This window comes from Cyprinus carpio, chromosome A2 (genome assembly GCF_018340385.1).
Source record: "Cyprinus carpio isolate SPL01 chromosome A2, ASM1834038v1, whole genome shotgun sequence".
NCBI lineage: Eukaryota > Metazoa > Chordata > Actinopteri > Cypriniformes > Cyprinidae > Cyprinus > Cyprinus carpio.
In genome coordinates this window covers 1,998,702-2,019,254 of record NC_056573.1, presented here as the reverse complement: position 1 = coordinate 2,019,254, position 20,553 = coordinate 1,998,702, and the positions used below count along the sequence as shown (strand labels likewise).

Here is a 20,553-nt window from a genome sequence, read left to right as displayed (position 1 = left end):
TCAGTTTAGGATCACTTTGAAGAATTTTATTAAAAATAAAACGTCTGTCAATTACTGTATCTGTTATTATATCATGTTTTATCTAAACAGAAGCTGACATGTCATTCAAGATTCAAGATTTTTATTTGTCACATACATGGTTCATCTGAGAGTGTAATGTTTGATGAAGATGAATAGTTGAGAGTAGCGGGTCGCTGTGAAGCGCCATGTTTAGAGCTCTGTCTCTCATGATGAAGTAGCAGTAGCGCAGAAGATATATTGATGTGTGATGGAACTTCTGTCATCATCACCTCTCGCACATGTTGCTCCAAACCTGTGTGGAACGTGATATTTAAGCCTTATTTCCACATTGAAACAATGTGAGTCTGACTGTCAAGCTCTAAAAAGGATGAGAAAGTGCAGTAAATGCAGACTCGCTTTCCAAAACACCTGTGTTTTCCCTGCAAGAAGAGGAATGTGGAGCAACGTTGGACACTTGTGACCAATTTTAATTTTAATGTGAACTTTGCCTTTCTGTCAGTCGTAGTGGAGAACCAAAGAGCAATGAAATCAGTAAGATTTTTGATGATGAAATCTTAACCGCTCAACAATCATCTGGTAGATCATGACACTATCAGTGCCAAAGCTTCAGTGCATCGCTCTGAACAAAAGACTTAATAAATGTTCAGAACCTTCAGAAACTTGTGGATAAAGTTACTTTATAATTTTTGTGCTCTTGGTTTGAAAACATCAGGTCTATGCAGGCTTTCTATACAGAACTCACACTTCACATTTCTACACACTTCACATTTTTTACTTTATAAAGTTATCCCTTCACCACATTAAACTATATACTGCCACAAAATACACCGCAAAACAAAGTTAGTTTTTATTAAATGTCTGTGTGTTTTTGCAAATATACAAACCATACAGTGACTCTAGAAAATAATCAACCCCTTTAAAATAATCACGTTGTTGCTTTGCAGCCTGAAATGAACACAGTTTTTGTTTTAGTTTGTATTTACTGCAAACTGTCCTCAAGCCTGAAACTCTACTTTTAATATACTGCATGAATCACCTGTAGGTTATTAGCATTTCACCTGGAAAACATCTAACATCTGATAAACTCCTTAAAGCACATTTAAATACATTTTAAATCTTTCCCAGCCCTCGGTGTGATCATTTGTGTCTCGCCTTTATATTAATTTAATGTTTTGCGTAGTTCACCCAAAAATGATATTTAATAGTCCAATAAAGCGTATACCTAGGATGGCTTGAGGGTGAGTAAACTATGGGACAATCTTCATTTTTGGGTGAACTGTCCCTTTAAGCCCTGTTCCCTGCGCATAGAAGCTCCATCCTCCAGTTCAGTAGGTGGCAGTAATTCATCTTGATTTCTTTGCTCACAGCCAAAAACAACACAATCCATAGAAGAAGAAGTAAGAGAAGAACAACAATAACAACTCGAACTCTTCAGTCGTGTGATCTTGTTCTGTTGTGTTTTGTAAGTGCTGGTTAACGCTTCTGAACTCGAGTCATTCTTCACATCCTCGTGTGCAAATGTGAGGTTCCTGGTTTTATATAATTTCAATCCTGAATGTCTTCAGAAGTGTTTTCTTTTGGCCTTTTCTTTTCTTGTCACCTAATGCTACAGTAATAATTAAAGGTAAAAAAAAAAAAAAAAAAAAAATCATAAGAACACCCAGAAATATTTAGACATGAAATAATCATCCATTCTTCATTTCCTTCCACTGCTTTGTGAGCTGATACCCATAAGAAATAATTATTCCTTCCATATTGAAGTATCTTGTATAAATTCTGTCTTGATGAAGATTTACCATTCAGTTAATTTTAGAGGAACAGAAATGGAATCACTATATTTTAAGGGAGTCTCTTTCACTCAAAATTAACTGCAATAATCCCTGCTGTATAAACTGATAGATGATCTGATGTCCTTTTGCTAACATGTTAGTTCAGCTCAGTGTAGGCTGTTTTTTAACAAGCCACTACTGAATCAAAGAACTATCTAAAAACTGTTAAATAAAGCGCTATGGTTTATGGATAACGGGAACGAGCATTGCGTTTAACACACTATGGGGAAAAGCCTGTTTGTGTAGCTGCATGAATAAATGGCATTCTAGCCCTAGGGCGCCCAAATTGAGGGCACATTTAACTTTATTTACAGAATCAACTAGGGTTACTTTTGTTGCATATGTGTATTTGCTCAAAAATGGCATTTATTTCCGCTATTTTATGTCTTTCTAGCTTTTGGTTTTGGCCCTCTCTTGTTAAATTACACTTAATACGTGATACATTAAAACATTTATCACCTTTAGATGAGTGTTTTATTTAGATCTTGTCTAAATGTGCTGTATAGGGCAAAAAGTTATGTTAATTTGATGCCGTTTAAGGAAGTGCAGTATGTTTCAGATCATGTTTCGTTTGGAGTAAAACAAAGGTCACAGCAGCATCTCCAGTCTGCTGTTCTTTATTCACAAAACACATCTGTGTCAACCAGACAGATTTGAACTAGTCACACACATATCACGATTTATAAACTAAAACTGACCATAGAAAGTGTTCTAATGAAGATCAATTTCTAGCTCTGACATCCCTCTTTTCTCTTTCTCTGGATCATGGTTTCTACTCTGGAGATTCTTTTAAACTGTATTTATTACTACACAACAGGGCTGTAATCCTGTCTAGCAAGTATCTTACTCTCATTACTATGGTGAAAACATTTAGCCTTTTCAGAGTAACTTCAAACCTGGCTGTGTACCGTCACTGAGACAGTGTCTGTGTTTGACAAATGTCCTGACACTCTTTATTAATGACTCACTGTAATGCTTTTCATTAACAACATGCTACAGAATCGGTTTGAACTAAGAACAGTCTCTTGAAAAGTATGATGTCTTACAGATGTCAAAACTCTGGCATCAGAGCTATTGAAGCTTGAAAGGTCTATTCAGTGTTTCCTTACAAACAGCAAAAACTGAAGGTCACTGCAGCACTGAATAAACATTCTTGTGAATGCAGATATGCTCCAAGTCAGTGTTCAAAATAGGTAAAAAAAAAATTTTGCTAGTCAAAAAAAAATGTTTATATATTAAATTAATTAAAAAAACATTACAATACTTCTTATTCAGAAAAAAAGCTGTCCTTAAAGAAGTGATTTGTCTTCTGATTAAAATATTTTTTAAATGTCTTACTCAGACCAGCCAAATAATGTTAATTTATTTTGAACAAAATGTTTATTCATTTGCAATCATTTATCAAGGATTGTTCTTGTGTTATATGCTACATGATCTCGTTTGCATGTATTTTACATGCTCAACCACAAAGTTTCCATAGACCCTGAAACAGACAGTACTGACAACATCTAACATAAATATCATCTACAGTTATTTATGAATCTTTATTAAATCAATAAAGTGTTAACGGAATTAATAATTTTCATTCTATCCTGTTAATGTTGATTTGGTCTGGAAAGAGGAACTGGCCCCCGACTGAGCCTGGTTTCTCCAGAGGTTTCTTCTCCATTTCTGTCACTGATGGAGTTTTGGTTCCTTTGTCTTGCTTAGTTTGGGACGCTTGACTGATTGCACAGACACTACTGGAAGAGAGCTGAACTGGATGATGACATCACTGAATCACCATTGATCTGACTTTAGCTGGAAACTGACTGTCTTCTATTGTCCTCTTGGATCATTGACACACTATTTGACACTGTAAAGCTGCTTTGACACAACCTGTACTGTAAAAAGCACTATATAAATAAAGCTTGACTCGAAATTAATTATATTTTCAGTGCCATCACATATATTTAATGCATTTGACACAATTACTACATTTAAAATGATAACATTTTATGATAAAATGTTGCATCAGAGAGGCTAAGAGACAGTACTCCAGGTGGATAGCCCATCATTTCAGTGACAGCAGAGTCACTCGGAGCCTGTGGCAGCCCCCACCGCGGACCTGTGACAGCAACTTCTCCCTGCTGAACACCTTCATCGCTTGCTTTGAGGCACAAAACAGCACCACTGCACAGAAGACTGCACCTCCTCCCGGTGACCAGGTGATGATGCTGACCCCGGACAGCGTGAGGAGATCCTTCAGCAGGATCAATGCACCCAAAGCTCGGGGTCCTGACAACATCCCTGGTTGTGTACTGAGAGACTGTGCAGCAGAACTCACTGATGTCTTCACAGACATTTTCAACATCTCGCTTAGTCAGGCTGTTGTTCCCACATGCTTCAAAGCAGGATAAGTCCACCCCCGCCCTCCCATCATTCCAGTCAACCGAAGAAGCCGTCTCCATCCTGACTCAACATCAGAATGCTGTTCATAAACGTTCAGTTCAGCATTACAATCGTCCTGTTGCACACAAACTGGTCCCATCCTCATGAAGTGCTTTGAACAGGTTAGTCATGTGCACCCACATCAAGTCTGCCCTCCCCCCCTCCCTGGACCCCTGCAAGTTTGCATATCGGTGTCAACCACTCCTCCGATGATGCCATCACTAGATCTGCCATCCACTCAGCAGTCTCTGCCTCACACATCTAGAGAAAAAGGACAGCTTCTCATACATCAGAATGCTGTTGCCCACCAAACTTCAGTTCAGCATTCAACATACAATGACATCCTTCAACAGCTCATACCTCACATAGAAACTGGTCTATGGAGCTAGGGCTCAAAAAAAACTTCGCAATTGGAATATGTGCAACTGGCTGTTTGAAACTTTCTGAGATAGATCCAGAGCCCTGGCCCCCATCATGTGTAACCTTCTAACATCATGATCCCATAACAATTAATAAAATGTATTGAACACGCCTAGATAAAAAACTGTGTTTAAGAGAGTACAGAAAAAAGATTCGGGAGATGGCTCTGCAGAGTTTTTCTCAGCTTTATTTCATCTGAAGAATAAAGTCTATCTTCTGCCATCAAAACTCCAAGAAGAATGATTCCTTACAGCGTTGGCAGAAGCCACCACACCTCTTCTGTCAGTTTAAATAATGAACTGCTCTCTGAACTTGTTTGTTCTGCATTGTTTGTTCACATTAATGGTTTGCACTCTATCTGCCATGCGCCTTGTGCTGCTTTATTTAACTTTGTATTTTTTTTTTTTTTTTTTTTTATATTACATGTCCTTATTTGTATATTTGTATTTTATATTTAATCTGTATCTATCTGTATTTTAGGTTCTACTGCTAGTGTTATCTGTATGCACCAAGGATCTGAGAGTAATGCAATTTCAATTCTCTGTATGTATGCTGTACATGTGGAAGAATTGACAATAAAGCAGACTTTGACATTTTGCTATGTTCTGTGTGACCTTTGCTGCTCTTTTCAAGGAAATACATAAGTTTACACAAAACTTTAAAGTATGTCATTGACATTAGATATTAGTGAAAAAAAATTTGAAGCAAAGACTGTGCAAGAAAGAGTTCCTTTGGCTCAGTGGTAGAGCATTGCATTAGCAGTGCAAAAGATTGTGGGTTCAATTCCAAGGGAACACACATACTGGTGTTCCCACCAGTTTTTTACATAAATGTAAATATTGTAAGAGTAGATTTCCTGTGTGAATATAGTTTCTGTTGCTGGTCTTTTTTATTTCCTGTGACAAAAATCAACATGCACAGAATGTGTGAATTTCTTTTCAGTACATATAAACAGGCTACACTGCAGTAAAAATGTGTCTAGCAATGCCTCTGAGTGTTAATGCACAGATATGAACAAATGAACTCTGACCAAATATGTGCATGCCTTTGATACGTGTTACTGTGATTCATAGCAGTCAAAACGAAAGTGACAGTATTTATTGGGTGAATGCTCTGCTCTTGTTTTGCATAAAGTAGAAAAGTTTAGCTCCGGGCTTCACAAGCTTCACTTCAGATCAGACGGTGTCAGGGTCTCCTTGCCTCTCAGAAGAATTTGGTGAGAAAGATTCAGCTTAATCAGCTCAATTGCAATGTATTTTGCAATGTTTAGCTGTTCTAAATGTTTATAGAATGTTTTTATAAAAAAAAAATTTTTGCACGCTATAAACTCGTAATTTTGACTTTTTTTCTCAGAACAGCGAGAAACTGTATAAATTAGCTAAAGTCAGAATTACAAGACATAGCCTAAATATGCAATACTGAGAAGTAAAGTCAGAGATTCGAGATATAAACTCGCAATTGCGAAAAAAAAAAAAAAAATCAGATTTGCGAGTTTATATTGGGCAATTCTGAAATTATGACTCGCAATTTCGAGTTGTGTCAGGATTATATCCAGCAATTCTGAGGAAAAAAATAATAACTGTGAGATAAAAAGTCGCAATTACCTTCTTTTAGTTTTTTTATTAAGTGTCGGAAACGGGTCTCTATAAATGTAACATGCATGATGAATCAATTAGGGTTCACATTTTAAGGGTAATTATGCATTTACTTGCACACCTTGACTGAACTTACTTCAAACTTTTCTTTGTACAGCAGTGAATTTCACATTTGTGAAGGAAACAGCACTGTCTTCTCAGTCTAATAATTCTTCCAGTCTCTGCTCTGAAACAAAGGTGAGACTGAAAACATGTTAAGAGTCAGTTTTCAGACCATACCAATTCATTGTTTAATTTTTGCATTTTCATTTAAGATGTACATTTTAAATTCAGAATTAGCTTTATTTGCCAAGTGTGTTCAAACACACAGTTTGTGTTTTTTTAGGAGCTCATGGTACATACATACATACATATGACATGAGAACAGAAAGATCAATTAAATAAGAAAGACTAAAGAAAAAAACAAATAAATAAAAATATTAATGTGTTTTACTTTAGAACTTCAATGTCGTCCTCAAGCCAAGGCATTGCTATGTGCCTAAGGTGCTCTCTATTCCATTCAGAGCACAGGTTATTACCCTCTCAGGTTTTCCTGAATTGGAGGATGAGCTGGGTATACACTTACTCTGCTCAGTTTGGGCTCTCAGGATATATGTGGAACTCTCTAGCCAGTCTCGGCAATCAGAGCAGTTCTTCGTGTGGTTAGGACACCGGTCTAAAGGGCCGTCTGTTACAAAGCAAAATTATCCCGTTGGATAGTAGATGCCATAGCACTGGCTTACACTTCATTGGGCTTACAGTTCCCCATTGGAGTGAGGTCCCACTCCACCAGGGTATGGCCTCCTCCTAGGCATGGTCCAACAGAGTTTCCATTGGTGTTATCTGTGCATCAGCCAGCTGGACTTCGCTGTCTACCTTTTCTAGGTTTTATAGCCTTCAGCCACGGATTTTGTTCACCTAAACAACCTGTGCATTTTTGCCCTGAGGACTCCAGCCTCATGGCATGGGCCTCACTTATTCTGGGTTAGCTCCAGCCTAATATTAGCCCACACAACCCAGGAAGGCTTTTCGTTCTGCGCTTGTAGAATGGCACTATTGCATATTGTTACCCATAGTGTTAAAGCTAATGCAATGTGAGTGAACCATATTGATAGGGATAACTCTGGTTACTAATGTAACCTCGGTTCCCTTTCAGTCAGTCACGTTCAACGTTACATCAGTGACTGACGAAATCAGGGATCTCGCTAGAGAGACGAATCGCTTTTGAGTGTTAACAAAACAAGCCAATGAATGTTGGCGTGTGAGATTTGCATTGCGCACCCCACCCCGCAACGCGGGTATATAAGGAGAGCGCGTGCAGTCGCACATTCAGCTTTTCGCTTCGGAGCCGAGCCTTCAACTTCTCAAGCAAGAGTGTCATCAAGACGAGTTTGACGTGAGTGTTGGTGTTACGGCGCATCAGCGTGCTGCAGCTTCCCATTCTGCAGTCACGCTGCAACTCCTCCTGGGCACTTCAACACTTTGGTGTTTCCTTATTTAAAAGAGCATTTTCTAAAAGAGCTCCATGAGTGATGTGGCGTCTTTTTAAAGATGTCTTTCCACTTGTGCGTTTCTGGATGTGGTCGCTTCCTGGCTCCATCTGATGGTCACAATCGCTGCATCTCGTGCCTGGGCCTCGAGCACGCTGAGGCAGCGTTCGTGGATGAGTCATGTTCTCTTTGCGGAAACATGACCATCGCGATGTTGCGATCGAGGCTCCTCTTCGTCAAACGGGGAGGAGTCCCACTCCCCATGCCCCATTCTAGTTCTTCCTTCAAAAGGAGGGCTACTGCGGTTCATGGCCAGGGCGATCTGAGGGTCACAGTGAGGGCTTCCCCGCCGAGCGAGTCTCCACGGGCCCCTCACTCCTCCAGCGCATCATACCCTCTGGTGTACCGTGATGCAGATGCTGAGGCAGCAGCCATGGCGGGGCCCAGCACTTCATCCGGCCCAACAGCAGAGGACCTGATGTCAATCACTGCATCGGGGGACGAGCTAGGCTCCGGAGATGAAGATTCAGCTGCAGTGCCTCCTTCTGGGAGAGCGGCGTTGCCCGAGTCAGATCCAGAGCTGACTGCTATGCTTGCCCGGGCCTTCTCATGCGCCCCCTGCCCAATCACAGAGCCAGGTAAGAGTCGCACCACTCACTCAGACCCCACTCCAGGACGCTGTGCCTTCCGGGTTGGGTCCCTGTTCTCCGCCTCGCTGCCCCACCATGGGTACGTCGGTGGTTCCCCTAGTTCCGCTTGTTCGGTCTCTGGGGGCCTGGCTAGCGCTCCCCAGGCCGTCTCGCTGGCTTACGAGAACCATCAGACTCGGCTATGCGATTCAGTTCGCCCGGCGTCCGCCCAAGTTCAGGGGCATCCGGTTCACCTCTGTGCCGGACAAAGATGCTCCCGTCTTGCTAGTGGAAATCGCAGTCCTGCTGGCGATGGACGCGATAGAGCCGGTCCCTCCAGCGGATATGAAGTCGGGTTTTACAGCCCATACTTCATTGTACCCAAGAAAGGCGGTGGGTTACGGCCAATCTTGGACCTGCGCGTTCTGAACCGGGCCCTTCACAAGCTCCCATTCAGGATGTTAATGCAGAAACATATCTTTCAATGCGTTCATCCACAAGATTGGTTTACAGCAATCGACCTGATGGACGCGTACTTTCATGTCTCGATTCTCCCCCGACACAGGCCATTTATCCGCTTTGCATTCGAGGGGCAGGCATATCAGTACAAGGTCCTCCCCTTCGGGCTATCCCTGTCGCCTTGTGTCTTCACCAAGTCGTGGAGGCAGCTCTCATTCCCTTGAGGGTAGCAGGCATTCGCATTCTCAACTACCTCGACGACTGGTTCATATTGGCCCAGTCCCGAGCTCAGTTGTGCGAACACAGGGACGTGGTACTCAGCCACCTCAGCGGGTTGGGGCTTCGGGTCAACTGGGAAAAGAGCAAACTCTCCCCTGTGCAGAGGATCTCTTTTCTCATTGTGGAGTTGGACTTGGTCAACCTGACGGTGCGTCTTTCGACAGAGTGCGCTCAGTCGAAAGCCAAACTTTCAGCCCGTGGTTGAACCTTGCTTTTCTATGGGCAGGGGTTCCCCTAATGCAAGAGTCCAGGCATGTTGTTGTTTCAACAGATGCCTCTGCCATCGGCTGGGGTGCCATGTGCAACGGGCATGCAGCTTCAGGCACCTGGACAGGGCCTCGTCTGCAGTGGCATATCAATTGCCCAGAGTTGCTGGCAGTATGGCTTGCTGTCCACCGCTTCAAACCGAGGCTTCGCGACAGACACGTACTGGTCCTGGACGGACAATACTGTGACCATTGCATACATCAACCACCAGGGTGGTCTACGCTCCCGTCACATGTCAAAACTCGCCCACCATCTGAGGTCGCTTCGTGCCATTCACATCCCAGGCGAGCTCCATCGTGCAGCCGACGAGCTCTCACATCAGCCCGTCCTTCCGGGAGAATGGCGACTCCACCCCGAGACAGTCCAGCTGATCTGGAGACGCTTCGGGGACGCTCAGGTAGACCTGTTTGCCTCTCCGGACACGTCCCACTGCCAGCTGTTCTACTCGTCGCTTTGCTCTGTCCCGTTCGTGCCTTGCGCATTTACGTGGACCACACGCAGAGCTTCAGGACCTCAGACCAGCTCTTTGTTTGCTTCGGAGGACAGCAGAAGGGAAAGGCTGTCTCCAAACAAAGACTTGCCCACAGGATAGTGGAGGCTATAGTCTTGGCATATCAGGCCCATCGCTTACCGTGCCCCTTGGAGTGAGAGCACACTCTACAATAGCTGTGGCTTCCTTCTGGGCTTTGGCATGGGGTGCCTCGATAGCAGACATCTTTAGAGCTGCTGGCGGGGACGACACCTAACATGTTTGCGTGTTTCTATAATCTCCGTGCAGAGCCTGTGTCCTCTCATGTACTCACCTCAGATGGCCTGTAATGTTGGACCCGCTCGGTGTCAATCACGCTTGCTGCGTCATTCCCTTCTACGGACCGGATACGTTCGCTTAAGTGCTTCTCAGTTCAGTTTCCCTCTTGGCGAACCCTGTTGAAGTTCCTCCCGCACCCTCGGCAGTCAGGCGTGGCAGATTGCCAGATGCCAGGTCCAGCACTTGTGTGTATGCCCAAGGTCAGCCCTTGTGCTGGGCTAGGTGCCCGTGTGTAGTGATTCCCCCTTCGGGTGATCCCACATGTGTATTCTTCCATGGTACGGCTTTCCTCATGGTAAGCCCGTTTTTTTGTGTTTCAGCGTTTTGTTTGTTGTCTCTGCTGCGTTGTGATCTCACCCCAGGGGGGCTGAGTCTACCACAGGGATTTCCATATGTAGCACTGCCCTATGGTCAGTCCATATGTGTAATTTCCACATGTTACCTCCTATGGGCAGGATGTGGTTCCGCAGCGTTCCCCTACTCGGGTACGCTTTCCCAGTGTTATCCAATCCCACTGTACGAAACAGCAGTGGCTGGTTCCTCTGCCTAAGCCCTGTCCTGTCTTCCACCCCAACTGGTGTGGGGGGACTTGCCGGCTTTCGCAGGGCACTGGAGGGGGTCAGCAATAATGGTGCTTTCCATACGGATCCCTGATTTCGTCAGTCACTGATGTAACATTGAACGTGACTGACTGAAAGGGAACGGAGATGTACGTTCCGTCACCACAGTTACGCCACATACGTAACCGAGACGTTCCCAGACATAACGGGAATGAGCATTGCGTAGCTGGCCATGCTACAGTGCTGCCACTTCTCAGTCAAAATATTCTGATGAAATAGACAAAATGCCGTTTGTTTATGCAGCTCATAAATGTTATCAAATCAGGCTTCAGTATTTTGGAGAATCAGAGTTTCCCATAGTGTTGAAATTAATGTAATGCTCATTCTCATTATATCAGGGAACCAAGATTAAGTTAGTTACGGAGCAATTTTTGCTACATATTTTCAACAGTTTCTTTTTATAACTGTTGAATTTGACATGTTTTTTTTGTTGTTGTTTTTTTTTAGATGGCTATGTTTGATGATTTTGATATAATAACTCTGGAGGACCTCAAAGATATTAAAGAATCCATATCTACTCAGGATCTCCCAACAGCGGTAAACACGATCAAAGAAGTCCTTGATAAACAGGATCTTGTAGAACTTAACATTGGTGTGACGGGGGAGTCCGGTTCTGGAAAATCTACGTTTGTCAATGCATTCAGGGGTTTAGGGGATGAAGAAGAGGACTCTGCTAAAACTGGCCCTGTAGAAACCACTATGGAGCCTGAAGCTTATCTTCACCCAAAATACAAAAATGTGAAAGTGTGGGATCTTCCTGGCATTGGAACACCAAACTTCAAAGCCGATGAGTATCTTAAATTGGTTGAGTTTGAACGCTATGATTTTTTTATCATCATTGCTTCAGATCGGTTCAGAGAATGCCACATTCAACTGGCCAAAGAGATCGTGAGAATGGGGAAAAGGTTTTATTTTGTTCGTTCCAAGATTGACTCAAGTATTGTTGCTGAGAAGAGGAAGAAGAGCTTTGACCAGAAAAAGACACTGGATACCATCCGAGAGGACTGTGAAAAAGGTTGGTTATTCAGGTCGCACAACGTTTCTTATTAATAGTTTATAATAAAATATTTAATGACTTATTTCATGATGCATTTTCCTGTTTCTGTCTAGGTCTGAGAAACATTGGTATAGAGGATCCTGTTGTGTTCCTGATCTCTAGCTTTGAGCTCGGCAAGTATGATTTAAATCTGCTGCAGGATAGAATGGAGCAAGAGCTTCCACAGCATAAGAGACTTGTGCTGCTGTTGGCTTTGCCGAATATCACACTGGAGATCAATGAGAAAAAGAAGAAAGTTCTAGAGAAAAACATTGGAAAAGTTGCCTTACTGTCTGCTTTGGTGGCTACAGTCCCTCTTCCTGGTCTTTCAGTTGCTGTGGATATAGCCATTGTTAAAAAGGAGATAGAAACATACTACAGTACCTTTGGTCTGGATGATCCATCCCTGCAGACGCTCTGTGAAAGATCTGGGAAGACCATTGAGGAATTCAAAAGTCTAATGAAGTCGCCACTGATTGGTGGGATAAACCCAGCTTCAATATTACCCTTAGCGGGTGCTGCAGCCGTGGTTGTGGCTGAAAATGCAGTTGAGTATGCTATGAGTCTCATACCCTTACTTGGCACTCTGGTAGCAGGAGGAATGTCCTATATGACAGTCTCAAAAATGCTAAAGAAAGCTCTGAATGACATAGCAGAAGATGCTAGAATCGTGCTGATGGCTTCAGTGCAGACTGAAGTGTAAACACAGAATGTGACATAGAAGTTACATGTATTCAAGTAGCAGCTGCTTTTATTCAAACTTGTAGCAAATTTCTGTTAACTAAACGTGATCTTGCATGTCTTATTTCTTTAACTGAAATGTACTTTCCCTTTGGAGAAATAATGCAGCATCATAATATCTGTAGTTATACTCATGATACATTACATTAAAAACATTTATCACTTTACTGGTGTATTGAGTTATTTTCTTAGTATGATATAGGGCAAACTCTTGACTATAATTTCAGTTTGATTCCATTTGAGGAACAATACTCCCAGTGCTTGTTTTGCTTACGAGTCCAAGATAAAGATCAGAGCAGGATGCTCACATGTACAGGTTTTAACAGTTTATTGAATGGCAGTAAAATCCAACCTAGTTTAGAGCAATGAAAAGTCCAAATGTTTTTTGCTGCACCTACATTTACATTTACAGCAGGTTATGTTTTACAACATACTGTATGCATAGTAATAAATGATACAACTTATATTTTATGTTTTGTAAACAACACTGACAGTGGCAATAAAGTTTCACTGACTCATACTCGCTTATTAAAGCTGCAATCTCACTCCTACAGATTTATGCCACTTCACAAGTGTTTCATCAGGAATGGAATTAAACTACTAAGAAAAATGAGAAAAATGTATCATCTTATTTTTATTATATTTTAAATATAAAAGACTCAGGAGCTGGGAAACAATGTTGTGTTCTTTATTTTTCCCTCAGGTTCACCCATTTAACACATTTACAGCACATCATTTATCCACTAGGTCACGCTGATACTCATTTAACCCAATACAACTTCATTTTGCTTACTAAGGTTTATTATAACATCACTGTATTATTGAACAAAGCAAGATTATTTAAACAAGTGTGATTAAGTGTATAACCAAGTTGATATAATTAAACTAAAATTTTTTTAAAAAAAAATTAATAATTGGCTACAAAGTGTGATGTAACATTCTTTGAAATCACGTGACATGCACATTAAACAACTCACTGTTAGAGCATCTGTAAATTAAAACCTTGACATTTCTTTACGCATTGTACTCCAAAAACATAATAACTCTACTAAGAACATTTTCCTGTAGTAATGTGAAAAGTCGTCTGTTATTGACTATAATCGCAAGGCATATGTAAAGTGTGTCGAGTTTCAGAGTAACAGCGCTGTGTTCTTTGGGCTTGATCTTCATACTCATCTCAATCCTAATCAATGACACGTTTCCAAACTGTTGTATTTAATATCCCGAGGGAAATCCACTAAATATCTAATGCACATTCCTTATTCTCATTAACAGTCACAAACAATCTGTTCTTACCACTGAGGTCCGGATCTGTGACGAGAAGATGTGGAATCCTCCCCGGCACCCACAACTGCTCAGCTGAGTTCGGTCTACTTGAAGCTCGTAGGATTATTCAGTTTGGAATAATTTATTATTCATAAATGAATTACTCAGAGACTTTACCTTTTAATGAAGTTTTTCCGCATCCCCATTTGTCATGGCTTCGCTTTATTAATAGACAATAACTCATAAGTAATCAAAAATGAAAAATAACAGCGAATAAGTCTTCACCATCGAAGTGCGGCCCACACCCAGATTTTCTCTATCTTTTATAGCTTTGCATATCATTTGCATCCCTCCCCTACATTCCCCCTTATTTGGTAATCACGTGTATTCATACACAAACAGAGTATATGACCTTTATCACATCTAATACAGGGTGTCAAAAGTTCATATGGAAGAATGGCAGGGATTGGTCAGCAACATACACATGTTAACACAAAAATATCTATAACACCTTTTTCTGCATAGGTACAAGTGTGCTCGGTTCAACCACTGAAATCACACCTTCATGCATTGCAAAATCAACACAGCTCGGTTGTGGTTTCATCTCCCAAGCATGTTGGAAAATGCAACCGCATAAGCTTTAAAGACTCTAAACCATTTGTCAGTGCTTGCAGCTCGAGATGGATCTTATTATACTCAGCCATCTCTCTTACCAACTTCATCATTTTCTTATTCAAAGTTTCCTTCTTGCGCATCAACTATATCACAGCTCTCAGCTTAAAATTCATGTCCTGCTGGTATTCCAGGTTTCTTCGTTGCTCGGCAACGCTTCTCAACTTTCGCTTGCTTTTTGAATTTTCGGCTTTCTTCCACTTGCAGTCCTTTAATGATGAGATCACCAAGGTCAACATTCACATTTGCTTTACAGTCTCTGTTCCCTAAAGTAATGGGCCCAGCAGGAGATTGGTCAAAATACTCCACTCCTATATACCCTCCAAACCTTACAAAACAAACAGGAAGGATGGAGTTCATTAAAGTGGAGATCGTGGATCTGACTGATCTGGAGCCGGTCGAAACCCAGGAACACACAGGTTGGGAGATTTCGTTCAAAAATCATTCATCATGATGCTGTTTGTGTTTGTAAACAAAACTGAATGATTCATCTCTTGTTCCTCAGTCCAGTTGAGATTCATTCGTGTGTCTTCTTTAACTATATTCTTACACTCTGGTTGATTTCTACCAACTTTTAGAGCTAACAGAGGAGAAAAGTCCCGGTCAGAGTGACGAGGAGGATCCTCACAGTTTGACAGCTGGAGAAGTCCCATAGACAGAGAAGGATTCGAGACGAAGCACGGGAGCCAAGAAGTCCTTCTCCTGCCCACACTGCGGAGAGAGCTACAAGCGTGAAGGAGACCTGAAGGATCACCTGCTGATTCACAGCGTGAGACCGTACACCTGTCTGCAGTGTGGCAAGAGCTACACACAGAAGATCAACCTCCAGAATCACCTGCTGATTCACAACGGACAGAAGCCCTTCAGCTGCCAGCAGTGCGGCAGGAGCTTCACACACAAGGGAGACCTGAAGAAACACATCATCGTTAACTTCGGAGAGCGGCCCTTCACCTGCCAGCAGTGCGGGAATAACTTCAGACACCAGGGGAACCTCACCAGTCACATGAAGATTCACACCGGAGAGAAATCACAGCGCAATTACAGGAAACTCACGCAGGTGTGCAATTACAAAACACCGGTGCTGTGTCCCGCCGGAGACATGCCCTTCAGATGTGAGCCATGCGGCCAGAGATTCATTCTGTCCTCGCACCTGAAGAGACACCAGAAGTGGCACTCGCATTAGAGACCTCCTCACACCTGGAGAGCTCAGACACTGATTCACTCTTACTAAAACCCCCACTGAAGAGTCACACTATTTCATCTGTACTGAACCAGAATAGAATTGAGCTGAATAATGACACTACTGTCTTCTGTAGAGCTGAAAGTCTCATTGTAATTAGAGCAGGATTTGAAGACTTTGACAGCATTGGTGCTGTTTCTGTCCTGTTCATGTAACCTGGAGCAGTCTAGCAGTGTAGTGTAGACTATATAGGGCTGTATATGAAATACATTTGTATATGTATTTCATTCATCTGTTTCAGTCGCTTGTGTTTTTCTGATCAGCTGGGTAAAGTTATGGTGGTGAATACAGAAACACATGAACGGAAGTGAGAAGAAAATTGATCGTTGTGTTTGATCACAGAAAACCCACACCTTTTTATGTTCATTTATATATTATGTGTTCACAGTTCACCACACACTGGCAGCAATGCAGTTCTCTGTGCATGTGCTTGTTGATCAGTTGTGCAGTTGAAGATTTTAATGGTCAAAGAAAAGAAAAATGTGACCCTGGAACACAAAACCAGTCATCAGGGTTATTTTTTGAAATTGAGATCTGAATAAATAATCTTTCCTTTGATATATGGTTTGTTAGGAGGACAATATTTGAAAATCTGGAATCTGAGGGTGCAAAAAAATCTAAATATTGAGAAAATCATCTTTAAAGTTGTTCAAATTACGTTCTTAGCAATGCATATTACTAATCAAAAATGAAGTTTTGATATATTTACAGTAGGAAATTTACAAAATATCTTCATGGAACATGATCTTTACATAATATCCTAATGATTTTTGGCATAAAAGACAAATCTATAATTGTGACCCATACAATGTATTGTTGTCTATTGTTACAAATATACCTGTGCTACTTATGACTGCTTTTGTGCTCCAGGGACACAAATATCAATGGGTGATATAAAATGACAAAAACTAGAAATATCACATCCATTGGACTGAACGTAGTACGTTTTAGTGTTAATATAAAATGTATTTATCTATTGATTTCATGTCGAATTAGACCTGATCTTTCACAAGCCAAATGATTTTGAGAAAGGTTCAGCATAATCTTCCACAAGCATCAGATTTGCATTTTTACACACTGATTTAATGACAGAACAGCATGAATATGATCAAACGGTGCAGAACCTGTTCAATGAATAATAATGTGATCTATAAGAGAGAGTGTTTGACTCCACAGAACAAGAAACACATGAAGAAGTTCATGATTACATCACTGAAGCTTATTCTGTGTCTGAACCTGAATACAACTAGTCTGAAAGGACCTGCGCTCAAATACACTAATGCAACTTTTAATTTTAACAGTAAGTAATATTAGTAGTAAATGATGCACTTTACATTATATTAACATTCCTGCACCACCCTGTCTGTATTGAAGAAGTAGTGGACAGTTTCTGGTCGGTCCAGATGTTGGTCAGACAAACATCAGTCCTGATAATATGAAGACGAACACTACTGTGATACCTTCAGACTCAAAAGAACACTTGAATATAATTAACCTAACAAAAACACATTTCAAGGAACACAAGAGAAATAAACGCCGGTTCTCTCACAGTCTCAGTCCTGCTCCATTGATCATGTGCAGGGTTTCTGCAGGACTTTTAAACTCAAATTTAAGACTTTTTAAGACCTGCACAAATAAAATGAATACCATATGAGCGGGGTAGAGCAGTGTCTATAGCACCAACCAGATACGGTTTTAAGTTGTCCGCCATCTCTCCTCTCTTACCATGAGAGATCCAGGCCAGAACTTCTGACAAAACAGGGTCAGTTCTTGTGAATTGTTTCACTTGAGCAGCAGTGACAGGCGCACTCTGCACTTCCTAAAAAAGCAAAAAATGTCAGCTTGACTGCCTTCTGGTGGTGTATCTGGCAGAGGCAACCTGAACAGTCCATCTGCATTACAGTGCTGCTTGGATCTCCTGTACTTGATGTCATACTGATGTGCCGACAACAACAGAGCCCAGCCCTGCATGCGGTTTGCCGCCAAAGAGGGAATGCCTGTTTGGGAACCGAAAGTAGAGGTAAGTGGTCTGTAAGTAGAGTAAATCTGTGGCCAAACAAGTATTGGTGAAATTTCTTGACACCAAATACGATTGCTAAGGCTTCTCGTTCAATTTGAGCGTAATTGCTCTCAGCTCTCGTAATTGAGTTCAGGGTCCTTGACGCAAAGGCGATTGGCCTTTCTACACCGGATGGCATAACGTGTGAAAGTACTGCGCCGACACCATACGGTGAAGCATCACATGCTAGCTGTATCGGTAGTGAAGGGTTGTAATGCGTGAGGACCTTGGATTGTGTCAACGTACATTTCACATCCTTGAATGCCTTCTCACATATGTCGGAGCATTTCCATTGTTTGGACTTGTTCAGCAGTTCATGTAAGGGACGAAGCCTGCTGGCCAGGTTTGGCATGAACTTTGAATAGTTACTAGTCCTAGGAATGATCTCAGTTGGCTTATGTTCTTTGGAAATGGTGCATCCACAATAGCTTTTACCTTTGATGATGCTGTGTGGAGACCAGTGCTGTCAGTTACGTGCCCAAGATATTCGATGGTGGGTTGGAAGAATTCACATTTGTCTTTTTTTACCCAGAGACCATTTTCCTTCAGCCGCTGCAGTGTTGTATTCAAGTTTCTGAGATGATCCTCATCATCTTTTCCTGTGATTAACAGGTCATTGAGGTAACACTGTACGCCATTCAAGTCACTTAGGATCTGGTCCATGGCACGCTGGAACAATGCTGGAGCCGAAGTTATCCCAAAAGGTAGACGCTGATATCTATATAGGCCTTTGTTCGTCACGATAGTCAACAGCTCTTGGTAAACAGGATCTGCCTGCATTTGAAGGTAAGCATGACATAAGTCTATTTTACTGAATTTCTGGCCGCCTGATAATCCAGCAAAAAGATCTTCGATTAATGGCAAAACGGGGTTAACAGTAACCTTGAAATCGCCACAAATTCGGACTGTTTCATCTTTTTTTAGAACAGGAACAATGGGTGTAGCCCAGTCACTAACACTCACTTTCTTGAGTACTCCAGTTTTCTCCAGGTGATCTAGTTCTGTTTCCACCTTTGGCTTTATCGTATAAGGAACAGGGCGTGCTTTTAGGTTTAGCTTTTCAGGTTTAATGGCCAGCTTTACCGTTATATCCTTCATGTTCCCCAGTTCATCTCCAAACACCTCTGAATGCTTCCTCAGGATGTTTTCCAAACTGCTAGGTTCTTTCGCCACTAAGTGCACTTCCTGCCAGTTTAACTTTATTTTCTCTAGCCATGCTAGACCCATTAGAGCTGTGTGACTACCACCTTTCACCATATACAGTGGTAATTTTACCTTTTTTTTGCTGTGTAACAGTCACGTCCACAATCCCTGAGAGAGGTACGAGCTCTCCTGTGTATGATTTCAGGGTCAGGTTCGCTTCCCTTGGACGGAGGTGTGGCCACTTCTCCCGATAAGTTGACTCTGCCACGAGCGATACAGCTGCGCCTGTGTCCACTTGCATCGGAACGGCCTCTCCATCAAGCAGTGGCGTCACCCAGTAGCCATTAGAATTTGAAGACACAGACATAACATGTGAGAGCTCATTTTCATCAGATTCATTCTCTTGTTTCCCTGTATATTCCACTTGATTTACATATTTCTTTTTAGTTTTCCTGACATAACCTACTTTGGCCCCGCATGCTTAGTTGGGTTTACTTTCTCGTTTACGGTCAGCTTTTTGTTTTCACACGCACGTTCAATGTGCCCTGTTTTTCCGCAGTTTCTGCAGTCTTTGTCTTTAAACTAGCAGTCCTGTATTTTCTCACTGTCTACTTTGTGAACTTTCATGGATACATTTAACTCTTGCGCCTCTTTCGCAGCCATTTCCATGGATAAACTGATTTCCACTGCTCGCTCTAATGTTAGATTACTTTCACACAGAAGTCGTTTTTGAATTGCCTCACTACGCAGTCGACAGACGAATCGGTCCCTTATTGTGTCGTTTAGTGCTGTGCCAAATTCGCAGTGTTCCGACAATCGCTTCTATACGGCAACAAATTGATCCTCATCATCTTTTCCTGTGATTGATTCTCCCTTTACCTGGTTGTGTTTATGAAAACGAAATCTTTCAGCAATGTTCTTGGAGCAATGTTACAATGTCCTTGAATGAGCAATCACCAGGTTTATTGGGCTGTACCAAGCTGCGCAGTAGATTATACGTCTTGCTGCCCATTACACTGAGGAACGTTGGTACTAAAACCTCATCTTTTATTCCATTAGCTTTGACGAAATAATCAAACCCCTCAGTGTAAGAGCTCCACTGTTCAACAGTTTCATCATATGGTCCGATTTGCCCCACTAGACCCACCATTTTGCTCTGTTTATCAGTGTTTTTTTTTTTTTTTACTCACTCGTTTGTATCTGACTCCGGAATGCCGCCGTCTCTTCTTTTCTTTTTCCGTTTTTTTTTCTCTCTTTTTTTTTGTTTATTTGCACTATTCTCCCAGCGCGACTGGCTTCGCATGCGGTTAGCCTGTTAGCTTCAGACGAACGTGTGCAATCACGTGCAGCCGAGGTCAACTGAACATCACTACCTCTGTGGGTGTCGCGGAAGATGTGTGCTTGTTTATCCTCATCGCCAGTTTTTTTTATTATATTTTTGATGTGTGTGTTAGTTATTAATAGAGAACACTGACATGAGCCTTGAACAATGTGACTTCTTTACTGATTC

At 41.8% G+C, this 20,553-nt stretch overlaps 2 protein-coding genes across 4 annotated transcripts; both read left to right on the top strand.

The window, feature by feature from the left end:
• Positions 1-5,787: 5,787 nt before the first annotated feature.
• Positions 5,788-14,130, top strand: LOC109094270 (interferon-inducible GTPase 5-like). Of its 3 annotated transcripts, XM_042768932.1 has the most exons (5): positions 5,788-5,916; positions 6,453-6,532; positions 11,334-11,901; positions 11,997-12,469; positions 13,939-14,130. In XM_042768932.1, the coding sequence occupies exons 3-5, from the start codon at positions 11,334-11,336 to the stop codon at positions 13,963-13,965; spliced, it is 1,068 nt and encodes a 355-aa protein (XP_042624866.1). In that variant the 5' UTR covers positions 5,788-5,916; positions 6,453-6,532; the 3' UTR covers positions 13,966-14,130. The 3 variants fall into 3 exon arrangements, with proteins under 3 accessions (XP_042624866.1, XP_042624854.1, XP_042624862.1); XM_042768920.1 differs by lacking the exon at positions 13,939-14,130 and having other exon boundaries at positions 11,997-12,830; XM_042768928.1 differs by lacking the exons at positions 6,453-6,532; positions 13,939-14,130 and having other exon boundaries at positions 5,812-5,916; positions 11,997-12,830.
• Positions 14,131-14,950: 820 nt separating this feature from the next.
• LOC122135311 (gastrula zinc finger protein XlCGF49.1-like) lies at positions 14,951-15,784 on the top strand. Its single transcript, XM_042714021.1, has 2 exons — positions 14,951-15,020; positions 15,261-15,784. The coding sequence occupies exons 1-2, from the start codon at positions 14,951-14,953 to the stop codon at positions 15,782-15,784; spliced, it is 594 nt and encodes a 197-aa protein (XP_042569955.1).
• The last annotated feature ends 4,769 nt before the right edge of the window (positions 15,785-20,553 follow it).